Raw genomic sequence first — 27,638 nt, 5'->3', positions numbered from 1 at the left:
ATATATTTAATGGTGTAATGCATGCATGCATGAGGGTGTGGAAAGATAGACAATCAGTATTTTACATTTTCATCTGCATCTACTGAGAATATAAAACCAGCTTTATTCTGCAGGAAACATCAGTAGAGGTCCCTCAGCCTGTTGTAGAAGTGCAGGTAAACAGAGCTAAGTTCTCAGACATGCAGTTTTGTTATTTTTAGGGGATAAAATGGACTTTTCAGCTCTGTTTACATGTTCTGGTTCATTTGCATTTGTTCAGATGGTTGAAAATATGGTTGAAGTTCAGGAGGCTGCAGTGGAGGTGACACAACAAATTCTAGACGTGCAGGTAAATGAGGAGGGAGCTCTGAAATGGTCTTTTTTCAACTTTCCTCCCTCTGCAGGAACATTTGAAATGATAATACTACAAATGTTCAAAACTTCATGCTTCACCACTATCACTTCCGTTTCCTGAAAAGTTGCGAAGCTGTTAATAAATGTAAACAAAACAAAATGCACTCATTTACAAATTTACCAAACCTTCAAATGATAAAAAAATAAAATAGAGAAAGTGTTATCTCCACATTTAGAAACGCAATGTACGACGATGCAACTTATGAATGACATTTCTTTTAACTAACTAATATGATGATTCACTGTCTACAATGACCTCATTCAAACCTTAAGTATAAAAAGAGATTTTAATAATTTTGTTTTCTATCTTTTTGTGTCTTGTTATTGTTTTTGATCCAATTTATTTCAAGTGGATTTTGAAGGATAATACATAAAACTATGGGGGCCGAGATGGTGTAGAGGCAGGGCAGCCGGCTTGGGACCCGAAAGTCCCAGGTTCGATCCCCAGTCACTGCATATCACGTGGTATCTCTGGGCAGCACACCTCATCCCCAAAATGCACCCCGGGCACCTTCAATAGCTGCCCACTGCACCACCCTGTGGTGGATGGGTTAAATGCAGAAACTAATTTTGCCATTGTATGGAAACATACAGTGCTGACATTGTGATGACATTATTATTATTATTATTATAGTCAGTGTTTCCCCTACCATTGTCCAGGCGGGGTGCCCCACCCCACCAACAAAACTGAGCACCCCGCCTATCAAACTGACCTTGCCCCTCCCACCCCCACCCGGCACTGACATATCACTAAGGTAGCGGCACAAAATACAGGCTCTCTAGCTAAAAAGCCCAAAGCAGCACTCACATTGCCTCGTCCCTCATGTTGAACGCCCCCCGCCCCCGCTCAGAAACTTTTAGTACAAGCTGCGCTCAGACATGTCTCCCCCCCACCCCATCAGCCATCAGCAAAAATCGTGGAAGAGATGAGCACCCCGCCATGGCAAGCTAACTAGGGGAAACACTGATATTACATTCCAAAAAAGTTCAATCTGGTCCTCTGGACATTCAAAAAAAACAAACGCAAAACAAAGCAAAAGAAATCTAGAAACGTTTCGTCTCTCATCCAAGAGACTTCCTCAGTCTGAGGTGCTGTTTTCAGCTCAGTCTCTTAAATAGCACCTTCTTAGAGTGGATCAACCAGTTTGCTGCTGACAACCAAAACCAGCTGATCACATGCTCAAGAAGGACCATCAGCCTAACAATGGGTCATTAGCACACTGATGGCTGTTTACTACTCCCAGAGGGCTGAGTGATACTAGCAATCACAGCATTGTAAGAGGGGGACAGTTGAACCCGGAGGCCTCCACCCCTGTTTAATGATGGACGATTTCTTTTCACAAAGATGGCCTCCTTTACTCCTCTCTCAAGCCATCGTTCCTCTCTGTCCAGGATGTGCACATCTTCATCCTTGAAAGAGTGACCTCTGGCCTGGAGATGAGTGTAGACCGCAGAATCCTGGCCTGATGATGTTGATCTTCTGTGCTGGGCCATCCTTTTGGCCAGTGGCTGTTTAGTTTCCCCGATGTAAGACTGATCACAGCCCTCCTGACACTGAACAGCATACACAACATTACTCTGTTTGTGCCGGGGGACTGGATCTTTGGGATGAACCAGTCTTCGCCGTAATGTATTTTGGGGTTTAAAAGCCACTGGGACGTTATGTTTAGAAAATAAACGTCTCAGTTTCTCTGATACCCCCTCAACATACGGAATGACCACTGGTCTGGGTCTGGGTTCCTCCTTTTCACCTGATGGCTGACTGGAGTCCTGTTTGGGTTTCTTCTCTGCTTTCAGGAAGGCCCAGTTAGGATATCCACATTGCTCTAGAGCCTGTTTTGTGTAGGATTTCTCCTTCTGCCTGGCTCCTGAGCTAGTGGGGATGCTGTCTGCTCTGTGATACAGAGTCCTGATGACTCCTAACTTGTGCTCCAAAGGGTGATGGGAGTCAAACTGCAAATACTGGTCTGTGTGGGTGGGTTTGCGGTACACCTCGGTTTGCAAATGTCCTCTATCCGAGACTGAGACCTCACAGTCCAAGAAAGCCAACTTGCCATTTTTTACATCTTCTCGTGTGAACTTGATGTGTTTATCCACAGAGTTGATGTGGTCAGTAAAATGTTGGACTTCCTGAGATTTAATTTTAACCCAGGTGTCGTCAACATACCTGAACCAATGACTTGGTGGTGTCCCTGAAAAGGACGTCAAGGCTCTCTTTTCTACCTCTTCCATGTACAGGTTGGCAACAATAGGAGAAACTGGAGACCCCATAGCACACCCATGTTTCTGCCTATAATATTGCTCCCCATATGTGAAGTAGGTGGACTGCAGGCACAGTTTCAAGAGTTGACATAGTTGTTCTGTGGAAAGCGTGGTCCTGCTGCTCAGAGTGGTGTCTGATTTTAATCTTAAACTGACCACCTCTACTGCATCATCAACAGGAATGCAGGTAAAGAGTGATGTGACATCAAAAGAGACCATTGTTTCATCAGTCTCCATGATGACATCCCTGAGAGAGGGAGACTGATGAAACAATGGTCTCTTTAGCAGTCGAGGGTGGACCATATCAAAGGGGGAACCAGATGGCTTCATGCTGCACATTACCTGCTCCAGAGAGGACAGAGAGATGGGCTCAAAGTGGTCAAACACAGCCACACACTGAGAAGGGATGGACAGATCATGAGCTGGTGGAGAAATGAGTGCCCGGGTGTTTGCCACTTTTTCTAAAAAGAAATGGAGGAAGTTCTCACACAGCTCAGTTGAGGCTTCCAGAGGTGAAGGCTCACGGAGGTGTAGAACTGAGTTCAGGGTGGAGAAAAGAACTCGGGGGTTGTGGGAGTTGGAGACAATTAAATCAGAAAAGAATTTACATTTGGCAACTTTAACGGTTTTCTGATAGTGTCGCCAACTCTCCCTTAACATTTGAAAAGACACCTGGAGCCTGTCCTTCCTCCACTTTCGTTCAGCTCTGCGACACTGCTGCCTAACGGCTCGCGTGACGTCATTCAGCCAAGGCTCTGATTTAAGTTTTGTTTTTCTGGTCTTAAGGGGAGCAACATGGTCCAGAACATTTAAACAGGCAGAGTTGAACTGAGAGGTTAGCTCCTCAGTGGTAAGAGACACCGGGAGCTGTTCGATCCTCTCAGAATTAAAACCTTCATTAAAACGAGCAGCAGTGAAACGGTTAATGGAACGCGTACGTGCAGGAACGCGCGTCTTAGCATTAGGACAAGGGGGGGTGAAGTCAAACAATACAGGCATGTGATCTGAAAAATCATTGTCACCGATTTTCAAATTAGAAACAGAGACATCGCGTGTTAAAATGAGGTCCAGCGTGTGACCATGTTCTTGGGTGGGGCCGCTCACCTGTTGAGCTAAATTAAAAGAGTCCAATAAATCCAGAAAGTCCTTCACTAAGGGCTTCTCCTGACAACACACATGCAAATTAAAGTCACCAATAAGCAAAAAGTGAGTGTATCTCTGTGTGATATCAGCCAAAAAGTCAGAGAATTCATTTATGAAGTCCTTAGAACGAGGTGGGCGGTAGATGAGCGCACACAGGACCGGAGGAGAGTGTCCAAGTTCAAAGGCGCTCAGCTCGAAGCTGGCGCGGGACACCGGGATGGACAACTGTTTACAGGCAAAGTTTGCTTTAAAAACTGTTAATAATCCCCCCCCGCGCCGACCTGATGGCCGCGGGGCATTGAAACATACACAGTCCGGAGGAAGTAGTTCCACCAAGGCGCTGGACTCACCATCAGAAATCCAAGATTCCGTGACGAACAGAAAATCCAACTCCTCATCTTTAAAAAAGTCATTGAGAATAAACGTCTTGTTGGAAACAGACCTTGCATTGATTAAACACATCTTGATATTGTCCGACACATGCACAGCCGTGGAGGGAGACGCGCGCGCCAGCGGGCGCAGGTTATGAAGAACAGCTCCTCCTGGTCTGTTGGTGCGGCGCACAGGTAAACAACTCCAGGTGTTTCCATGGACTGAGCGCGCGGGCAGTTGGCCAGCAGCCGGGCCCCGGGAGCACCACGGGTCAGAGAGGAGATGATCAGATCCAGAGCGAGTCCTGTTAGAATAATCCACACTTTGCCTCAGTTTCACCAAAATCCCTGCACGCTTCCCACGACGTCTGCGACGTTTCCTCCATGGAGAAAGGCCAGGGTCACGCAGAAGGAACGCAGGAATCTCAGATAGGACCGGTGGGGGAGAGTGCTGGCCGCTGTTCAAAAACTCCGCGGGAATTTCAGCAAAAGTACGGAGCTCCAAAAGTGCCCGACGATCATACTGAAAATATGACTCGGCACACTGCACAAACCATTGTAAAAATAACAAAAATAAAATACAAGCAGAGAGTGAGAGACGGGCAGCCCTACACACCGGCGCCATCTTGATGACGCCGTCACAGCTTGTCACAGAGCCACATAGACAATGATGCACACTCACACCTAGAGCCAGTTAAGCATTGCCAGTTAACCTAATTTGCATTATTTTGACTGTGTTGAGTGAAGAAACCGAAGCACCTGGATAAATCCCATGAACATGGAGAACATGCAAACTGCACTCAAAAAGGCCTCATCCAAGTTTTGTCCATCTTGCTGCTGTAACCAACCACCTGCTCCACCATGCAACACAGTTCTATTTCGTATAAGCTTCGCCCTTTAAGGCTGTCGCTTGGTGGGTTTATCCCGTTATGCGGAGCGTTGCACTGAAAAATCTAGTCCACACCCACCTGCTGTGTGGGCCCTACCCGGTCCATATAAATTACGTTAAGAGCGGGAAATCGGCTCCCATTTTTTCTTCAGCGAGCTAATAGCACTGTCAGAAGAACAAAGAAGGAAAATTGTGTAGATGGACAACCTTTGTTAAGGATGCTTGGCCCGGCAGTCGACCTCCGGTCGTCCAGTGAGTTCTCCTCCCCGAGGAGAAGCTGACGAACAGTCTTATTTCAAGGTAAGCTCCGAGGAACATTTCTCAGTGACGGGTCACTACACGCTGGACAACGCCATCTTGTAATTTTCCTCTTATTGCCGACCCTCGGAGCGAATCGGATGGTTTCTCCGGGACAGGCGCGCTCAGCTGCAGCCCCCCCGCTGCTCATTCCCTCCTGGAGAGCGTTGTGTCGGTGGAGGGGGGCTGAGTGAATGCTCACCCTATCCCACCTCGTTCCGCATCGGTGATCACACCGCTCCCGGCCGACGGCGCCCTCAGGGGTTGCCCGACGTAACCCAGGAGGCGGCTGACATGAAGGGACCCCTTTTTTATACGTCCCACGCCTTTCCCGCCAGTTCAGATGATCCGGCGGGAAGGTTGTTTACTGGGTTCCATTCCGGCTCACCGTCTTGATCCATATGGCCTCATGTTCCAACAGGACGCCCTACAGGCGAGGCCACAGACGGTTCTTTCCTGGTAGATTGGGGGAGCCGGTCTCCACAGTCCGTACCCATCACCAGAGTGGAGGGGTTCACCGAGCGGGGCTATCCCTCGGTACCCCCCCTTGAGCCAAGCCGCGCGGAAGCTTTCGGAGCGAAGCTGTCCAGGTTGGAGCAGCGTCCCGTCCCTCCTGGGAAACACGACCAGATGGTGACCACGCTCTCCAATCGAGCCCATCAATGTGCTTTTCAGGCAGCCGCAGCTAACAACAACATGGCGCTGCTAGCATATAGCATGTCCAAGAGGCTGGAGGTTGCAGACCTGCCTGAGGAGACCAAGAGCTCCCTTTGTAAGGCAGCCGACACCATCCTCAATATGTGTGCCTCTTCTACGGTTTGCCTGTCCAGGATTGCAGCGTGGATGACGATGATTCAATGATCCACCTAGATCCGCCACTCCACCTCGCTGCCGGAGAAACTGCACAAAGACCTGATGGAGGGCCCCATCACGGCAGACGCGCTGTTCGGGAGCAGCTTCAAAGCCATGCTGGCGAACTCGAAGCAGTCGGAGGAGGTGTCAGAGGCTGTGCGCCACCTTATCAAGCCGCGCTGCTCATCTCGCCCCCCGGCCTGCTGGAGAGACCGTCGTGAGCAGAGGCAGAAGCAACGACGTTCCACGGCCGCGGCGGCGACTCTCGCTCAGCTCCACCACCAGCCCCGCCCGTCAGAGACCAGCCCTCTTCATCCCAGCAACCTGCAGTTCAGCATTTCCCCAGAGTTCGCCTGCAGACAGCGCTCTGGGCAAACAAATCGCAGAGCTCACAGGGGAGAAGATTTTAAAAAATGACGGTCTGCAGAGGGTGTGTGTAAAAGTGACACGAAAGTTGAAATAAATCATCATTCAATGATCAAGTGTCTGTTTCTAGCCAGTCTGTAAGCTCGGATGAACTCACAGCGGCTGCGCAAACATCCTCCACACATAACGAGCCGGTGTCCTTAAATAAAGTTTTTTTAAACTCACCGTTGCTCCAAGACATGACGAGACGCTCACACGACACGATGGTAAGCGAAATAACTCGTTGTCAATCCGAGCTGCACGATCCTCACCCAAGCGGTGTCAAACGCATACTCGTGCGATACAAACAGCCTTCATCCAAACGGCGCTGCGTTGATGATGGCGCACACACAGCTCCCCGGCGCTCACCGGCTCACATCGGTATAAATGTGGGACCACAGGCCGGGTCCGGTGAAGGTCCTCGTTCTCAGCAAGAGCAACACACGCCTCACTGAAGCAACGCGTGCGGCTGTGACGCGGGCAGCCGTCACCCACCACGTCTCAGTGCTCGGCAGCTCACGGCAGCACAAGCATGAGACGGCTGAACGAACCCGGTGACGAGTCTCGCCTCCAGCGAGAGCGGCGTGCGTCCCTCCAGCGAGAGCGACGCGCGCCCCTCCAGCGAGAGTGGCGCGCGTCCCTCCAGAGAAAACGTGTGCTCCCGCGGGGCTCGCAGCCTTCACTCCAACAGCACGGCGTAGATGAAGTCACGCCCTCCGCCTCTCAACGTTCGCACAGCGACGTCGAACGCGCAGCCCCACGGCGTCATCAGCTGTCACACGCTTCGCCTCAGCACACGCCGGCCCACCTGTACATGAAGGTTGGTCCGCGGTTCGAATGCAGCGCACGGGCACGTTCAGAGCCTTTTCGAGGAAGCCTCGCCTTGGGTCACACGGAAAACATTCCCGCGACACATGACGGCGGTCGAAGCAGCGGACTGGATGACATCCGTACAAAACATGACGCATCACTTAAACGCACGTCCACTCCATGAACGTTACGCGGAGTGGCTAAAAACATGCTCGCCGGTCAGATGGATGGACAGGGTGTTATGCAAAGATTACACGTTGCAGTTTGCAACCCGACCCCCTCCGTTCGGAGGAGTTTTAGAGACGGTCCTGTCATCACCAGACCAAATCTCATCCCTAAATGCAGAAGTCCAAGAGCTTCTGATAAAAGAGGTAACCTCCAGGGTTCCCAACGGAGAGGAAAACACAGGGTTTTACTCACGTTACTTCCTGGTTCCCAAACGGACTGGAGGGATGAGACCGATTTTGGATCTGTCAACTTTCAACAAGGCGATCATGGACAGACCGTTTCACATGTTGACAACCAGACAGCTGTTGGACAACATCCAGAGAAATGACTGGCTTGTTTTCCATCGACCTAAAAGATGCTTATTTTCACATACCGATCATCCCAAAGCACAGAAAATTCCTGCGTTTCTCTTTTCAGGGGATGAAGTATAAGTACAACAGGCTGCCGTTCGGGTATTCCCTCGCGCCTCGTACGTTCTCAAAGTGTGTGGAGACAGCCCTGCATCCGTCACACAGAGCAGGGATGAGAGTTTTGTTTTACCTGGACGACCTGCTGCTGCTGTCACGCTCCAGACAGGAAGCAGTGATGCAGGCTCAGGTGTTGACATCACAACTGTTAAATCTGGGCTTCGCCATAAATTGGAAGAAAAGCTCGATTTTCCCGGCCCAGACAATTATTTATCTGGGAGTGGAGTTAAATTCAACCACCGTGAAGGCTCGTTTATCACAAACAAGAATCGACACTTTAAAAGACCAGCTCCGCCACGTAAGACCTGGCAGAGTGGTAACAGCTGTCTCCGTCATGAAGCTGTTAGGAATGATGTCATCAGCTCACACAGTGGTCCCGCTGGGTTTATTACACATGAGACGCCTCCAGAGGTGGTTTGTGTGTCTGCATGTGGACCCAGTAAAACAAAAGAGACGGATGATCACTGTTCTTCCCTCTGTGAGAGCAGACCTCCGACACTGGGGAAACACCCTGGTTCTGTCAGAGGGAGCCCCCGTCAGCAGACCCACGTCACACGTGTCAGTCTTCACGGACGCGTCGCTGTCAGGCTTGGGGGGGGACATGCCTATCTCAAGCAGTAGGGGCGCTGTGGCCCCATCACACATCAGCCCACATAAATGTTTTGGAGTGTCGCACAGTGCTGAATGTGATTCAGCACTTTGCTCCCGTGTTACAGAATCAACACGTGTTGATTCACACAGACAACAAGGTGACTGCTGCGTACATAAACCAGCAGGGGGGTATGCGCTCAGCCCAGATGTTACACATTGCGCGAAAGCTTCTGTGTTGGGCTCACCAAAATCTGTTCTCCATCAGAGCAGTTTACATACCCGGTGTTCTGAACAAAGGGGCAGATGTGATGTCCAGGGGCGGCCCACGTCATGGGGACTGGACTCTCCATCCAGACCTGATGACTCAGATGTGGCAGAAATTTGGCAAAGCAGCTGTGGACCTGTTTGCGACACGAGAGAACGCTCAGTGTCAACTATGGTTTTCCCTGAGCCCGTGAGACGAACCACCGCTGGGGGGTGGATGCGTTTGCTCACAGCCCATGGCCCAAAACGCTTTGGTACGCGTTTCCTCCACCTCCTCTGATTTTACGGTTCCTGAACAGAGTTCAGGAGGAGAGATTGACAGCTCTCCTGGTGGCCCCCGAGCGCGTGAACACACCATGGTTCTCAGTCCTACAACGCCTGCTATCGGGGCGCCCGTGGAAACTGCCATGGAGGGAGGATGCTCTCCTCCAGGAAGGAGGAGTGATCAGGAGTTACCCAGAAATAGGCCAGCACCTGTGGGTCTGGCCACTGAGCGGTTCCGCTTAGAGAGGATGGGTCTCCCACAGGAGGTAGTGCGCACAATCCAGGATTCACGTGCTGCATTTACCACAGCGCTGTACATATCAAAGTGGACAGTTTTTCAGCGCTGGTGTACAGAGAAAGGTGTAGAGGCCACCTCATGTACATTAGGCGGCGTGCTGTCTTTTCTACACAGCTGATGGACAGGAAGTTGGCTTTTCAGCACGATTAAAACGTACGCTGCAGCCATCTCTCCCTGCCACAAAGGGTTCGGAGACAGAACAGCTTTTAATCACCCGCTGCTGAAGCATTTTCTAAAAGGTGTACAGAGACGCAGGCCTGTTTTCACGCCCACTTGTTCCACAGTGGGATTTAACGCTGGTCCTGCGAGCCCTGATCAAAGCTCCATTTGAGCCTATAGATCAGGTTCCACTTAAATTCTTGTCTCTTAAAACAGCCCTGCTGCTGTCTTTAACATCTGCTAAGAGGGTGAGTGATTTATCTGCCCTCTCTGTCGCTCCGTCATGTCTCAGAATTCAGGCTGATGGCAGCTCAGCTGATTTAAGACCAAACTCAGCCTTTATGCCTAAAAACATCACGAGCTCTTTTAAATGAAGAGCGATATCGTTGGAGGCGTTTTTCCCTCACCCCCCACAGATCAGAAGAAGAAGTATCTTTCCATCTTCTCTGTCCGGTGTGGGCATTGACGTGTTACATAGCGCGCACAGCTGTAATGCGCCAAACTCAACATTTGTTTGTGCATTATACAGATGCATCTGCAGGTCGCCTGTTATCCACCCAGTGCTTGTCACACTGGCTGTGTGAGGCCTTTACTGAAGCCTACAGAGCATCAGATTTAGAGCCTTCTGTCAACCTCAGGGTGCACTCGACCAGGGGTATTGCATCTTCAACTGCTTTGCATAATGGTATGACAATGCAGGACATTTGCACTGCGGCCGCGTGGTCAACACCCTGCTCATTCATTCGCTCTTATCTACGTGATGTGACGGCCCGTTCCATGACACATTCTATCCTTAGTGCTCTAACAGAATGAATATTGTTGTTTTCACGGAACTCTGTTTAAGCTCACATCTGTCTGCATGCTTCACAGTGTGAGATGTGTTATCAGTCACAAGTTGTGTCTGTTGTTTTGGTTCTATTGTCACTAATCATTTCATGACTATTGTTACCAATCAGTTCATTTGATTAATAATCAGTTCATTTGTTATTATTAATCTGTCTATACTGTTCAGCCATGAACGCATAGTTACACAACATGCGTCTGTGCATGGCTCACATAATTACGCAATGCGTAATTACGCACATGGGGAGCTGAGTGACAAGACGTTTTTTGGGCAAGCTTCTGCTTCATACGGTGTTCGAATGGACCCAGTGAGGCGAGGACCACATCTGCTTCGCCCTTAACCCACCAAGCGACAGCCTTAAAGGGCGAAGCTTATACGAAATAGAACGTTAGTTACGTACTGTAACCCCAGATTCTATGAGTATAAGCGTAGCCCTTTAAGCGTCGGGCCTCACTGTCTCCTAAATGGCTGAAGAAAAAGCTATTTTGGGAGCCGATTTCCCGCTCTTAACGTAATTTATACGGACCGGGTAGGGCCCACACAGCAGGTGGGCGTGGACTAAATTTTTCAGTGCAATGCTCCACATAATGGGATAAACCCACCAAGCGACAGCCTTAAAGGGCTACGCTTATACTCATAGAATCTGGGGTTACAGTATGTAACCAACGTTTTTGTCTATCCTTTTTTGTCTGTTTAAAGTTACTTCTCCCACAGTGGGTTCTACATTTGGTTAAATCAAAGGGTTTATCAAGCTTTAATTACCGGTCATTAATAAAACCATAAAAAAGAGCTAAAATATTGCATGAAAATTTTTTGTCATAAAAAACATTAAAACTAACCAAACATGTCAGTCCTCATGCTGTAATAAAAGCCAGTGAGTTCAAAAGTGCTTTAAAAATAAACCTAAAGACACCAAGAGTAAAAGTCTGTCTAATATGAATGGGCAGCTGGTCCTGATCTCCTCTGTGGACCAGCCTGGACCTCAGGATATGTGCAAGTTATTTTGTTTGTGGTAAAAGACGAGCCGGCCCGGCTGACACCATACAGTACAAGAGTTACCTTGATCCAGTTTGACTACCTAACTTAAAGATACAGTATAATTATTATTATATCCAAATACATAATGCTTTAATGACTGTTAAGAGAAGCATTTATAAACTGAGACCAAACTAAAAATAAAACATTTCACTTTTAAAAATGTAATTTTCCAGGTATAAAATGTTTTAAATTATGACACAATGCAACACGTCTCATCCTTTTTAAGTATTCTGCTTGAGATGAACTCAAAATGAGAAAACATCAAAAATCAAATCTTTGCCTTATTATTCTTCATCACTATTTTCAGTTGAAACATCAAAATTTTTCTGGGAACAGAGTTGTTTGTGATCATTCATGCTTTACTTTCTCTGTAGATGATGGGAGAGTTACACAACCACTGGTACAAACTGAACTAAACTGACTGAGTTGATTATTTTAGAAAAATACACTTGTTTGATTATTTATTTATTTATTTATTTGCAAAAGTTACACAAAAATATAAATTTCACTGTGACACTTGTTTATGGCAAGCTAAACCAGTATCTCACTGGGTCACATGTTGGTGAGTTGAAATTGAAAAAGTAAAAGGCTAAATTTAAAATGCAGTCTCACTAGATTCCAGCCAAGGGCCTTTGAGCCGTGCAGCCATGCTTTAGGCAAACGGTGAAAATCCCAGTCTATTTTCATGTGTACAGCATGCAAACCCCACCCACCTCACACCTACCTTGACCCCACTTACAATTTATTCAGCTGGAGTGAGTTCATGAAATAAAACAAGCAGAGTTAGACATTTTGGTTAGACCTGGACATATGGCTCTGTGATGTTTTCTGTTTTAAGGACAGTTCCTTTGTAGGTGCCAAAATACAAGTGTAAGTGGAAAAGAGTTCAAGACAACATTGAGACATGCACAACAAATCTGACTCTATTTAGAAAATAATTGTTGCACATTTTTTGAACATGTTCAAAATTCAAGCAACAAGACTGCAAGTCTGTGACTAAGGAACAAAAACTGAAGATGCCCAAATGGGGGCTGTGTTGTGACATGTTTTGAGACATTTTGGAGACTTTGTTGTTCTTTGTTAAAAGGCAGCTGTGGCCAAGTGGTTAGAGCAGTCGTTCTCCAATGCAAGAGTTGGAGGTTCGATTCCACCAGCAGTCACATGCCGAAGTGTCCCTGGGCAAGACACTGAACCCCTCATTAGAGTTGCTTTTGGTCCCAAAAAACCCGACCTGACCCGACCCAGCCCCACCCCCACCCCCACCCCGTAGCCATCATCTCCATAAACCATCCGACCCATCAAATTAACAGTAGTTACAGGTCCGAACGCGAACCCCACCCCCACCCCCAACACCTTGAATTAAACTTTGACTACTAATAAAGTTATTAATGGTTGGTGGATGCACGCTGCTGAGTAAAGAGGGCAGAAGATCGGAGCTGCTTCTGCTTGCATTCTGCATTATTCAGACACGGCCGCTGCTCTGACATGTCAGATATTTTGTGATTTCACCGGTTTGGGTCGTCGGTCACGTGTGTCCGCTGAGTACAGCGGCTGAATGAACGTCCATTTGGGTTGATGGATCGCTGGCAGTAGTCGAGCTTTGAGTATCTTGATAAAATAGAAAGGAAATATGTAAGTGCAGTCCATTTACCATTACCATTCACCAACAATCCCTGTGAGATGCTGGATTAAAGTTTTTGTAGCTTCATTTTTGGTCAAATGGTCATCTTACTTTCTCATATAAGTTTTTATTTCATAAAATGTGCAGCTTTCCATCACTTTATGATTAGAAAACCACTGAGCCTGTTAAGATTGACACTTTTTTTCTGTACATTTTTCACCTTTTCTTACAGAAAGCATCAATTTCTTAAGTCATGAATCGAATCATGGTGTGGGTTTCTTTCTTCTTACAGGCACCTGTTCACGTCTGACATGGACATTCTGATTTGGTTGTTCTTCCTTTCACCTCCCCTTTTATGTCACTGGTGGCAGCTCCTTTTGCTCTGTCAGCTTCACTGATGACTGGCTTTTTGGTTTGTGAATGTCTTGTGATTTGTTTTCCTCTGTGCTGTTTTGACAATAGAAGGTGGATCCTTCAAAAACCAGCACTTTGGAGGCAGCTGCCAATCCAGAACCAGCTCTACCCCCTCAGGAAGAAAAGAAAGGAGCCTCAAAATCATCCTTTCTGTCTGTCTTCAAGTCCAAAGTAAGACTAATTCACTTTTTGTAAGCCTTTATAACCTGAAAACCTCTGAGTATACTTTGTGATGCAATTACATAACATTGAGAAACAAATGAATGTGAATTCGAGGTATTGTTAGATGACATGACCACAAAAGTCCAACCAGCCTCCACAAGTAGAGTTTGTCTCAGGAAAACTACAGTCTAAATACAGTCATACTACCTCTTGTGATTAGCTGCCTCATTAACCAGCGTAATGCCACCAATTACATCTGGGATTATCAGGGTTTCAGGCAGGGCAGGTAAGAATCCGATGGTGCAGGCAGGACTCAGAGGCCAGAATGTAAACATAATAAATAGTTTAATAATGAAACTAAATAGCTGACATGGCAGCAAAAACTTACAAGGATGATAATCCAAAGCACAAGGGACACAGGAGACAGACCAGGAGACAGACCAGGACAATACCAGACGATGGATCGACAATGAATGAGACACAGACCAAGACTTAAATACACAGACTAGACGAGACATAATTAACTACTATGTTAGGGTCCGTAGTGACCCATTTTAAATTTTAAATCATGATACTGTCTTTTAAATATTTTTTTTTTTGCATCAAGGCTTTTTGACTTTGTCTGGAACCTTTATTTAAATAAAAAAAATATTTTTTTTTTTTCACTAAATTTAATTTTTATTTTTTATAGAACAACACGCACTTGCCGCGCTGGGGTAATTTGTGACCCAGTTATGGTATAAGACTATCAACCAATAATCAGTGTCAAAACTGAAATCATAAACACACTGTGACCTCACTAACTTTGTCATACATATGTTAGGGCCTTCTGTTTTTACCTGTTTGTCTACTTCACTGACCAAAACATCCCCATTTATCCGTACTACTTTTATTGATAAGTTCCTCATACTCTGCTCCCAAAAACTGAAAAAGTTCATCCAGCTGTAGATACAGAGACATGTTGAGGCATGCCCATGTAGAGATGAGCCTACCTGGATAGCCATGCCCATCTTGATAGGCAGACCTAGATAGACACACCCACCTGGGTGTGTCTCTACATGGGCATGTAGAGACATGTAGAAACAGACACTCCATTTTACCTAGAGCTTGGCTGCATACCAAAATGAAGAGAAGATTCACAGTACAAGAAGCTCTAGATCACATCCTTGCTGAAAATGATGCAGAGGACACACCTAGTGACACAGATGAGCCAGTTTCTGAGGAGGACGATGCTAGTGAATATGAATCAGAGTACACAGACTCGTCGGATGAGGAGGGCACAGGTGCTGAAGCTGCTCCTGTAACTGAAACCTATAAATCCAAAAAGGGTAACATCACTTGGAGTGCGATTCCTCCTGTTTCACATGGCAGGGAAGCTGCTGAAAATGTTATGAAGATGACCCCTGGGATTACAAGGTTTGCTGTGACACGAGTAAGTGACATCAAGACATGCTTTGATTTGTTTATGCCATTGTCACTAAAGAAAGTCATCATTGCTATGACAAACTTCGAAGGGAAAAAAGTTCACGGTGACACTTGGAAGGACATTGATGAGGAGTGCCTGGATGCTTTTATTGGTGTTCTTCTTCTCGCTGGCGTGTACAGATCCAGCAATGAGGCCCTTACTAGTCTCTGGGATGTGTCCACAGGCAGGAGTATTTTCCGCGCAACAATGTCACTTCAGACCTTTCAAATGATCTCAAGAGTCCTCAGATTTGACAACAGAGATACTAGAGCACGGTCTGACAAGCTTGCTCCCATCAAAGACGTCTGGGATAGATGGGTGAAGCTCCTTCCACTGATGTTCAACCCAGGACCAGAGGTGACAGTGGATGAGCGTCTTCTCCCTTTCCGTGGAAAATGCCCCTTCCGGCAATACATGCCCAGTAAGCCAGGCAAATATGGCATAAAAATCTGGGCAGCCTGTGATGCGAAAACCAGCTATGCCTGGAATCTACAGATTTACACAGGCAAACTTGCAGCTGGCATCCCTGAGAAGAATCAAGGAAAACGGGTAATCCTTAAAATAAATAAATATACATGGGTCAAAACTTACCCTTAACACTATAAATGTTACTATGGTTAATAATATTAAAATAACAAAATAATAAGACAAATTTATTTTAGAGATGTGTTCTAATACTTCTTAAAAAAACACTGTTTTGAGGGCATTTTTTGGCTGATTTAAGACGGGTCACAACTGATCCGTTCACATCATAAGTGCGTGCGGGATCTCGCCCCGCTAGGAAGGTTAAACACCTTGAGGACATGCGGGTGGAACTGATCAGGGCAATGAAGGAGAGACACTCACAGTGAAACCAACAGAGGGATACAATCCTTACAGTACCCCCCTCCCCCACCCCAGGTGTCCTGAAAAGCCCACCCCACAGAACATGGGCGGGAGGAACCGCAAGGATGGAGGGCACAAGGAAAACACAAGAAGAGAACCAAAAACCGGCAAGGAAAAAACCTGGGGACGGCTGTGGCTGAGTGGTTAGAGCAGTTGACCTCCAATGCGAGAGTTGGGGGTTCGAATCCAACAGCAGTCACATGCCGAAGTGTCCCTGGGCAAGACACTGAACCCCTCATTGCTGCTGATGTGTGTCCCATCAGTGTGTGAATGTCATAAAGGTCTGATTAGTCTCTTTAGAATAATTTGTTCAATTAGCTTTGTAGAGATCTAGTAGAGTGCTGTATGAATGGGTAAATGACACACATATTGTAATGTAAAGCGCTTTGAGTATCTCAATAAGATAGAAAGGCGCTATTTAAGTACAGTCCATTTAACATAAGACATACAGTACACAAAACAGAAATGTCTAGACGGTCAGGGAACCATCCCAAGGCTGGCAGAGTTCAGGGTGGGCAGACAGGAGGCTGTCCAACACGCTGGAGCAGGTCAGGCGGGCGGTCGTCCATCTCGCTGGAGTAGGACCATGGATGCTAAGGAGCACCCAACTGCTGAGGCGCTTGGATGAGGCGAGGAGCCTGGATGAGGCATGGACCCAAGGTGAGGCAAAGACCTTGAGAGGTGAAGCAAAGACCTGAAGGATGTGGAAACCTAGAGGACATGGAACCCTCAACAGGAGGCATGGAAACCTCTGGGCGTGCAGCTGCCAACATGGAGACCACCCTGGGAGCTGCATGTGGCATGGAGACCACAGCAGGAGGCTGCGTGGACACACACACTCCGATGGCGTGGAGCCTCCTGCAGGAGGTGGCGGAGAGGAGCCTGCCTGGACTCCCACAGCTGGACAGAAGGAAGGTGGTAAGGATTCTGTTCTGACCCCCATGGAGAGACTCAGAGGCAGGGCCTCAGGACCAGTTCCCAAGGAGACACAAGGAGGTGAGGAGTCTGGTCCAACCCCCACAGAGGAACTCAGAGGCGGAGCATTGGGACCATCTCCCATAGGCACATAAGGAGGAGGTGGGGTGTAATGGTTGTACCCCACAGAGGCACAGGCAACAGAGGTCGTAGGTGGGTCAGCCCCCACACCAAGCAAGGTGCAGTGAGGAGAGTCTTCCAGAACCCTCTCAGAGATGCAGGGAGCTAACGACTCTGGGTCTGAAGTAGTCATGTCTAGGTCTGGAGCTGACTCTAGGTCTAAGGCAGAGTCTGGTTTGGATGCAGGCGAGTCTGAGTCTAGAGAAGAGCCAGGCTGTGGGGTTGAGTCTGGGTCTGAAACTGGAACAGAATCTGGGTCTGAGACTGGAACAGAGTCTGGGTCTGAGACGAACAGGGTCTGGGTCTGAGTTAGTTCTGTAGCTCAGGGGTGCCCAACCTTTTTTGAACCAAGAGCTACTTTTGAAGTCGGCAATTTGCCGAGAGCTACTCGTCCAGTCTCATTATCAACAAACATAATTTTTCATCAATCCCTACTCCTCACTTCTTTAAAGTAAATAAAACAGAACGTGATGTGTCTATAGGAGACAACTTTTTATGCAAGCTGTATAAAATAAATGTGTCTCTACCTTAGTGGGACTTCTGACACTGAGAGGAGGAGGCCAGGGTCTCATAAGATGGGCAGTATGAGGTGGTTGCGAGGCGCAGGCAGGTCTCCAAATGATCATCATTCATTGTGGATCTGTTTTTGGACTTGATGATTTTCATGTGTGAAAAAGCAGACTCACACAGGTAGGTAGATCCAAAAAGTGCTGTTAAGTTCAAAGCACATCTTCGGATGTTAGGATACTTTTCTTCTGACAGCAGACTCCAGAACTCTCCATCCACGCCAGGTGATGCTCTGGATTTGATCCCAATGTCATTTTGCAGACTCAACACCTCATTTTCAACACCAGAGCTGTCCAGCTGAAACACGGACACCAATTTGGACACAATGTCATCCACATCAACATTTCCAAAAGGATAACACATGTAGCTGGTAACAGGCTCGATGGAGGAAAAGTCAGTAAATCGTCTCTCAAATTCTGCTGAGATGCTCTGAACCTGCTTAGAATAGTGTGCACTGTCCAGTTGTGGGACTTCTTTCCCTTGGCGCTGTAGCTCTGCCTCCATGTGTGGGAAGTTTCGCAGGTCCCTGCGTTGCAGCCGACTTGTGAGCAGTTGCAGCCTGCTTTTGAAGGTGTTCACAGAACTGATCATGTGGATTATGTTTTTGTCCTTTCCCTGAAGCTCCAAATTCAGTTCATTGAGCAGGCTGGTGAGATCTGTGAGGAAGGCTAAATCCAAAAGCCACTGGGTGTCCTCTAGTTTTGAATGTTCACCATGATCTGACAGCTTCAGAAAATCCCTGATCTCAGGCAACAGCTCACTGAATCTGTCCAGAAATTTACCTCTGCTTAGCCACCTGACGTCCATGTGCAGCAGCAGGTCTGTGTGGTCTGCTCCTGCCTCCTCCAAGTGAGCCCGGAACAACCTCCTCTGCAGACTCCTGGCCCTTATAGAGCACACAGTTTTCATGGCAACATCCATCACTTCCTTCATGTTTAAAATCTTCCCACACAGGGCCTGTTGGTGGATGATGCAGTGATAGTGCAAAATGTCTGGGAAAGCATCATTCTGCTTGCAGAGTGCAACAAATCCACTGGTGTGACCAGTCATTGCTGGAGCGCCATCAGTTGTTATAGAAATTAGTTTAAAGTGGGGCAAGTTGCTTTTATTAACAAACTCCATAAACACATTAAAAATATCTTCTCCTCTTGTATGTCCCTTCAAAGGCAAGATGGTGAGCAGCTCCTCTTTTGCACTCATGTCTGCAAAGGCCATTCTGATAAAAACACACAGCTGGGCTACATCCACCATGTCTGTCGACTCATCAAACTGAAGAGAGAAACACTCGCATTGTTCCACGTCCTTTTTTAGCTGCTCCTCCACATCCACAGCCATTCCCTCACATCGCCGTGTCACTGTTTGTCTGGACAACTGCACGTCTTTAATAGCAGCTACAATCTCACTTTTATTTTTAAAATCATGAAAAAGCGCATCTGCAGCCTCAATAAACGCTTCTTTCATAACTTGTCCATCGCTGAAAGACTTCTTATGTTGAGCCAGGATGCGGCTAACACGGTAGGAAGCTATCGTAGCAGCTTTACCTTTTGTGCTGGGGCGAGTGAAGACTGATTGCTGGGCTGCAAGCTTGTTTTTTAGCTCCCGCACTTTCTGAGTCCGTAAAGAACTTTTAAGAGGGAAATCTGTCTCAAACCGTTTGTGCATCGTCTTGAAATGCCGCTCCAAGTTACACTTTTTGGGTAAGGCAACGCTCGAATTACAGATGAGGCAAATGGACTTCGAATTAGAATAAACAAAAAAATACTCCTCCTCCCACTCTGTGTGAAAATAATAAGTTTTCGTTTGCTTGTTCGCTAGTTTTCCATCCATGTTTTCTGCGCACCGACATTACTCAACTACTGAGACTAAAGTCTCGTGAGAGCACTGTGTCACCGCACCCAAAACTCGCGAGACTATGTCTGTGAGAATACAAGTCAAGGCTTTGCTTCGCGGGCAACTGGGAACCAGCTCTGGTTGGGCACACCTGCTGTAGCTGATGAGTTTGGGTCTGTAACAGAGTCTAGTTCTGCAGCAGGGGAGTCTGATTCTGTAGCAGAGTCAGAGTTCATAGGTGACCCAGAACCCTCACCAGGCAAGGAGTAGTGGGAGGAGCTATCCAGGACCCTCTCTGAGGATAAATGAGAGGCGTCCTCCTGGACCTTCTCTGAGACATTGGGGGCAAGAGGTTCAGAGGTGACACAGCAGAATTGGAGAGATATGGGTTCTTGTAATGTTTCTTAAAAGTTCTTATTTTACTGAGGAGCTGGTGGTACTCGGGATCTGGATCAGTCTGGGTCAAGACAGCAATAATCTCTCAGCCAGGGTGTATGTGAGGATCTGAGAGTCTGTGTCAAGTGCAGCAGAAAAAAACTGATTTTGGAGTGTGTTGTTTATAGTGACCAGTTCAGAACTGTCAACTGACTGAGAACACAACTGCTCAGAGTGCCCTCTGGGTTGACCCCCCTTTGAACCCATTGATGAGCAGGGGCCTGGTTGTTCACGAGGAGAGCAGGGGGAAGTCCGAGACTGAGATGTGTCAGGTGCAGTCCTTACTAAGGCTCTGTATGGGGTGAGGTGTCGGACCCGACCCTCACCGGAAACCTGGAAGGTGAGGCGTTGGAACTAGCCCCCACCAAAGCATTGGGACCAGGTCCAGGAAATTCAGCCTCGCCAGACTGAGTGTGAGAAGCTGGGCGTGCAGAAGGTGCCTGAAGAAGTACAGTGAACCAGTTCCAGGTCTGCTTTCTGTCTTTCCTGCTATGGCGTTCACGTGTCCGGGCAAGTTTGATCGGGAACCTACCACACCGGCTCACAGAATCCTCCATCCGAGTCTGCTCGTTTAAACAGGTGAGCGAAGCCAGGGATGAGCTGCCTGCTGGGTTCTGGTTGTTCAGTCCATAATGTCAGGGTTTCAGGCAGGGCAGTGCACGAAAGAACCCAATGGTGCAGGCAGGACTCGGAGGCCAGAATGTAAAAATAATAAATTAATAATGAAAATAAATAGCTGACATGGCAGCAAAAACTTACAAGGCAGATAATCTAATACATGAGGGACACAGGAGACAGACCAGGAGAATACCAGATGATGGACCGACACCAAATGACACACAGACCAAGACTTAAATACACAGACTAGATAAGACATAATTACAAACACCTGGAGTACATGCAGGTGGAACTGATCAGGGCAATTAAGGAGAGACACTAGGGAGTACAGACACAGGGAGACCAACAGAGGGATACCATCCTTACAACTTTAAACTTATTTGCCAGATTTACTCGGCTTCATTTGTTGTATTCAAAAACTATAACAGCACTTGCGATCATCTTTCATAATGGCACAGTCACTAAGACAAACTGGAGCCTAACAGCAGATGTACATATTCATATTCACTACAGTTTATATAATCTTAAAAGGATAGGTTGGTCATTTTGTCTAAGTGATGTCCTTAGATAGATACCTTTACTAAATGGCTTTTCCATGTAGGTGAATGTTTCTGTAAAGTGTCCTGAGACATTGTTGTGAATTGGCGCTATATAAATAAACTGAATTGAAAAAAATAACTGAATTCTTTCAGAGATTACCGAGATTTATTTAAATGGACTGTACTTATATAGCACATTTCTACCTTATTTCAAGATACTCAAAGCGCTTTACAACACAATCTGTGTCCTCATTTACCCATTCCTACAGCACTCTACTAGATTTTATTTACTTAAAACGTTATCAGCCGGTACATCGGTCATAAAACACAGATAACAAAAAGGGCAGGTCTTTATCTATGCTATGCTAATAACGAGCTACATAAGAGCCCAGGTCATGTGGTTTATTTTAGGCTTATAAAAGAGACAAAAAAATGTAAAATGTCATTTTAATGTAAAAAAAAAACACGTTTAGGTATGAGACCAAAATAAAAAAAATGATGTCCATGATTTTTTTCTTTGTTCATATGTAATGGATGGAGCTTAGTAAAGTGATTGACACCAAGATTATCTAGATTGGTGAAGAAATAAGGAAGTTGTGGCAATTTTTGTCTAAAATAAAATTAAATTATTTTTCCTTTGGTTTGACCTTAACAACCAAATAAAATTGTGATGGACCTGCAACAAACATCAAAATAACTTAACTTCCTTATTTCTTGAGATAATCAGAGGAAATTTTCAGAAGAAGAAGGAACGTATGTTCTTGTCATACGCTACCAATATTCATTATTGTCTTCCCTGTTTAACAGGCGACATGTGCATTGCATGCCTTTGGTTTATAAGGGTGCATTCACACTAGCCCTGTTTAGTCCGCTTTAATCGAACTCTAGCTCGTTTTCCTTGAAAGTCCGGCTCGTTTAGAGAGGTGTGAACGCACCATCGAACTCTGTCATGGAACAAAAAGGCGAACTCTGGCCCGGGCTAAAACCTAGGTCTCGGTCCAGTAGAAACGAACTCCAGCGCGGTTCGAGTACAGTGTGAATGTAAACAGACCGAGCCCTGCTCCGCAGGGTAAACAAACACGCATTTCTCTGACCTTATATGGAGCGGTCAGCTGCCTTGTGTGAAAAACAATATTCTCCTTGGTCTTCTGTCTCATCTTCTGCTCATGCTAAGTCCATTTTTGAAAAATGACAAAATATAACTCCTAAAACTGCTAAAACTTGATGCCACTTCGTTTTTATTATTATTTACAGAAGAAGAAGAAGAAGTGTCTTCAGAGGTTTTTGTGTCGTTTCTTTCAGTAGTTCTAGGTGCAGCGCCCCCACAGGCAAGCGGGGGAATAGATTGGTTCAACAGGTTGACTCGACTGCACAGTGCAGTGTGAATGCAAACTCACCAACTCAAATGTAAACAAAAGCTCATGAATATTGGTCTCGAACCGAACCGAATCTACCGGACTATCTTGTGTGAAAACGACCTAAGTTTCTTATTGGCATGATTCCACATTATTTATGTACTTTTATACGAAGAATGGACAGTAGTTATGCCTTACGTTCTAAGGACTGTTTGCATCTTCATGTTCCTCGTGTGCAAACAGAAAAGGGCAAGAAAGCTTTTAGCTTTTCTGCCCCCCTCAGCTTGGAATGCCTTGCAAGCTGAATTAAAACTGACAGAACGTGTTACTTTGAGTGCTTTTTGCAAACTTTTAAAAAACCGACAAAAGATATCTTGTCAACAGTGCCTGTGTTTTAGATCTTAAATTGTTATTGTTTTAAATAATTATTGCCATTTATTGTTATACTGTATGTTTTATATTTTTATATATTTTTGAAGTCTTCATAATCTTGCTACTTGTTTTGTTGTTTATGACGTGTGCTGCTGCTGCCTGTTCTTGGCCAGGTCACCCTTGTGAAAGAGGTCTTGATCTCAATGGTTTTTTTATCTGGTTAACTAAAGGTGTAATCAAAAAAAATAATAATTTAATAATTCAATTCAATTCAGTTTTTTTTATCTAGCGCCAAGTCACAACAGAAGTCATCTCAGGGTTCATTCAGTTCAGTTAAGAACAGTAAACTGCATAATCCTGGACTTGATGCAAACAAAATAGGCTCTATTACTCAAGCTAGATGGAAAACAATGTGATTACCCAGGGATCAAAGATAAACATATTTCACTGTTTTGCATCCGCCATGAAAGGGCATAAAGCATTGGCGTGTTCAGGGTCTCAAAAACCATGTTCTCAACATCCGATAGTCATGAAAGTCAGTCAGTATTTAGATAAAATAAAATATTTTAGTCTATATTTAATTGAGTGTCATAAACCTGAGTGTGCTTTTTGAACTAGAGTGACATTTTCATCACCCATGAACTTCATTTAAAAGCAGCAGAATCCATCCAATCAAAAACGTGGTGAACAAGTAACTTGCTGGCTACGTCATACTAAAAATTCAGTCACTCGTTCAAAATTCAGTCCAACTGGTTTTATAGAGCTTTTCTCCCTGATTTCAGGCAGCTGAGCCCAAAAAAACATCTTCAGCCCCAGCTGCAGCAGCAGAAGCAGCTCAAGTGGCTAAAGCCAAAGAGGAACCAAAAGCTGCAGCCAAGTCCTCAGAGGCAGTTGTTGATAACAAACCAGTGTCTGCAGTCCTTCAAGCAGGAGACGATGCAGTCGGTGCACCCAAAAAACTGGAGAAGAGGAACTCCATCCAGTTGTTCTTTAAAAACCTGGTGAGGACATCATTGTATCAAACAAACACACACAACACATTTTATCACTTTGAAAAAACACACGTTTAAATAAATACTTATATATGTAACCTACCTGCTGCCCTTGGGTCAAAACAAGCCATGAGGCCACCATTTTCAAACTGAGGCTTTTGAACTGAGGCTCCATTGTTGAAATGATACAAAAGATGGTTCTTCAAATGTCCCAAATTCTCAGAAGGAAGATTCTTCAGAGGAACTAACTTGGCACCAGTCTTCAAGGTTCCCTTCTTGCACTTCCTGCAGAATTCAGTCTGTCCTTGGATGTTTTCTTTGGACAGAAGTGATTTCTTTGTTGTCAGTCTTGTCCCAAGGCTGTTGTCTTTGCCTCACAGCAGATGCACTCACACCCTCCTGGTGATAACAGTAAGTTCTGTTCTGCTAGAAACATGATTCTGTAGTTCATGCCTCAGGAGGAGAGTCCTTGTGATTGCCGGACTATCTTGCACATCTTTCACCCTTCTTCACCTCTCACATTGAAGTTCTTGATGATCCAGAACAGCTGTTCATTCAGGTTCATTATTCTCAGCAGCAGTTTCTTTCCACATGAGGCAACAGTGATGCCTAACTGATGACTGCGCACTTTTCTTTGGAAGTATTAATTACAAACACACACAATTTTCTCATTTACAGCAAAAGGTCTGTTAATGAAACTGATAAAGTGATTAAAGCTCTACTTTTATACAGTTTCACTTGTATTTTTTATAATTGACCTTTTTATTGTTACAAATGTGCATGTATAAAATCAAACACCATGCTCCAAATACATTGATAGTTATTTCTGGTATTAGAGATTGATGCTCAACTTTAATCTTTCAGCCCTTTACACCCACTTTTTATTATAGCTATACAAAATAAATATCTTCTTCTTCTTTCAGTTTTTCCCTCTTCAAGGGTCTCCACAGCGAGTCATCCTCCATCTCTGTCCTCTGCATCCTCTGTCCTCACTCCAACTACCTTCATGGCCTCTCTAACTGCATCCATATATCTCCTCTTTGTCTTTTTCCAGGCAGCTGTATTTCAAACATCCTTCTACCAATATACCCACTGTCCCTCCTCTAGACTTGTCTAAACCATCTCAGTCTTGCCTCTTAAACTTTATCTTCCAGTTGTTCAACCTGTGCTGTCCCTCTGATGATCTCATTCCTAATCTTATCCATCCTTGTCACTCCTAAGGAGAACCTCAATATTAATTCAACCTTTATTTAGACAGGTAAATCCCACTGAGCCTCGAGGACTCATTTACAAGAGAGACCTGATTTCAACAAAGAATGATGACAACAATGGACAACAGCTAAAACAATAGACAGTTATAAAAAGGCATACAGATTTTTTTTTATTATTATTACAAATAAGATGGCTAAAAAAGGTAACAAAAACAGCTGGATTATAAGGCGAATGTAGAAAACTAAAAACAGGAACATGTCTGCGTTGGTCCTATCTTCATTTCTGCCACTTCCAGTTCTTTCTCCTTACAAAGTAAATAAAATAAATTTGTTTTATTGGTGCTCTATGTTTTGATACTTGAATGTCCCCAACATGCCATGTTGCAGAGTGTCTGATTGACTGCAGAGCACAGCTGAAACATGAAGTGAACTCTGTTTAGACAAAGAGTATTTTAACAAACTAAGAAGGCATGAATATATCTAGACCACAATGCATCACAAAATACTGACACTGAGCATGCACATTAGTAAGTGTAAAGGTTAATACTGAAATGAAATTGTTTCGTGCCAATGCAGTCATATACAGGGAAATTAAAAATTAAACTATATAAATTTGCCTTTTCTGTGAAGTTATGTAAATGCTGAGCAATTATTGACTTTTCTGAAACTCACCAACGAAGCGGAAACTTAGTTGTTAAAGCCAAAATAAGCAGGGCACTAGCTAAAACTGGGAAGAAGCTAGGTTGGTTAAAAGCTAAAAGTAGCAAATGGTGGCTAAATGCTAAAAGTAGCACAAAACTAACAAGCTGCAAGTATTAAAAGACTGGCTAGAAGCTAAAATTAGCACCAGTTTGGCTAAAACCAAAAAATAGCCAAAGAAAAAACTAATTGTAAAATAAAATATAAGAGCCAGAATGCTGAAGTAGATTTCACATATGACAATCTTTAAAAGAAATGGTAAAAAATCCTAATGTAAAGAAAGTTAATGCTTTGAAAATAGAAATATTTTTAAACCGTTATTCATTTCCTTAATTAACTAAATGTTTTGATATGCAGAGCTAAAACTGCAAACATGTGCAGGAAAAGAGGAAAATAATGCGAACACTGTGAGGTTCTTTGTAATAATAGGCATCTGACCTGCCTGCAATAAAATTCAAAACTAATGTGACATGTTGTCCATTGTTGTCATCACTCTTTGTTGAAATTAGGTCTCTCTTGTAAATTTTCGGCGGTTGTGGCTGAGTGGTTAGAGCAGTTGTCCTCCAACGTGAGAGTTGGGGGTTCGAATCCACCAGCAGTCACATGCCGAAGTGTCCCTGGGCAAGACACTGAACCCCTCATTGGCTCTGATGTGTGTCCCATCAGTGTGTGAATGTTAGAATCATTTGTTCAATTAGCTTTGTAGAGATCTAGCAGAGTGCTGTATGAAAGGGTAAATGAGGACACATATTGTGTTGTAAAGTGCTTTGAGTATTTTGAAATAAGATAGAAAGACGCTATATAAGTACAGTCTATTTACCATTTACCATTTAAATGAGTCCCCGAGGATCAATGGAATTTACCTGTCTAAATAGTTTGAACGAATGAATGACATCAATTCCGGAAATACCGAAAACAACACAAACACTTTTGTGTCATTTCCAAAATGACTAACGTCGATCCATACTGAAAAAGTCCATGCTCAATAATCCAGGTATACATGCCTTCCAGATGGAAGGTGAAACGTTTCAGCAAAAAAAAAAAAAAAGAAACCGTCCAGATGACCTGACTGAAAATTGTTGGATCCATATTGAAGTTAGTTTTGAGTAACCACCACTAGAGGGCAGCATTTCTGCTATGTTCCCTACAAGACATGCTTTAGTGGGAACAAAGCAGACTGGCATGCCACATCTGTTACACAACTTGCATTTTTCTTCTCTATTGTGGTTTTATACTGTCATGCTGATTTATTGATACCAAACTTCTCTTTGTTCTAAGTTTAACTTCACTTAGAGGAGTCAGTTTAAAGAAATGTTGATACATGAGATTGTTACCGCAGGTTAGAGATGATGTTCAGTCAGTTCTTGAGTGAAAGTGAATTTGTTCTTTTGTCTCTTTATATTGCAGGGTCAGAAACGCCACTCCACAGATGCCGGGGTCCAAACAGAACCACTGACTGCTGCTTCATCTGAGAAAACCAAATGAAACCCTCAGCTTTCCATGTACAGACCCTCCTCCTCCTCTTTAGGTCATACTCAATCTTCGCCTCCTTGTCATCATCAGACTCTCTTTTGAGTTACTTTAACAACTTTTTGTAGCCATTCCAAAATGAAAACAAATGATGTTGGATAGACTGGGGAAAATGAACAGAAAACATAATAATGAAGTTGTTGAACTAGAGAAAATTAAAAGAATAAATTAATGGCAACGTTGGAGCTTATATATTCTTTTGATCACATAAACATCTTGATAAATACAGTAATGAAGGTGTGAAATGTTTTCTCCAGAAGTTTAGGCCTAGTC

General features: G+C 45.0%; 1 protein-coding gene across 1 annotated transcript in view; it reads left to right on the top strand.

Moving 5' to 3' along the window:
* bcas1 (brain enriched myelin associated protein 1) overlaps positions 1 to 27,320 on the top strand; it is a gene marked incomplete in the record, with an annotated part of 64,503 nt that extends 37,183 nt beyond the window's left edge. Inside the window, 5 exon segments of the mRNA XM_037683791.1 lie at positions 114 to 155; positions 260 to 328; positions 13,659 to 13,781; positions 23,716 to 23,934; positions 27,243 to 27,320. Coding sequence (XP_037539719.1) covers positions 114 to 155; positions 260 to 328; positions 13,659 to 13,781; positions 23,716 to 23,934; positions 27,243 to 27,320 — 531 coding nt within the window.
* Between the last annotated feature and the right edge of the window lie 318 nt (positions 27,321 to 27,638).

The sequence above is a fragment of the Nematolebias whitei genome, chromosome 11 (genome assembly GCF_014905685.2).
Source record: "Nematolebias whitei isolate Nwh7 chromosome 11, NemWhi1, whole genome shotgun sequence".
NCBI lineage: Eukaryota > Metazoa > Chordata > Actinopteri > Cyprinodontiformes > Rivulidae > Nematolebias > Nematolebias whitei.
The sequence above is the reverse complement of the archived record's forward strand: the minus strand, read 5'-3'. Positions and strand labels throughout refer to the sequence as shown.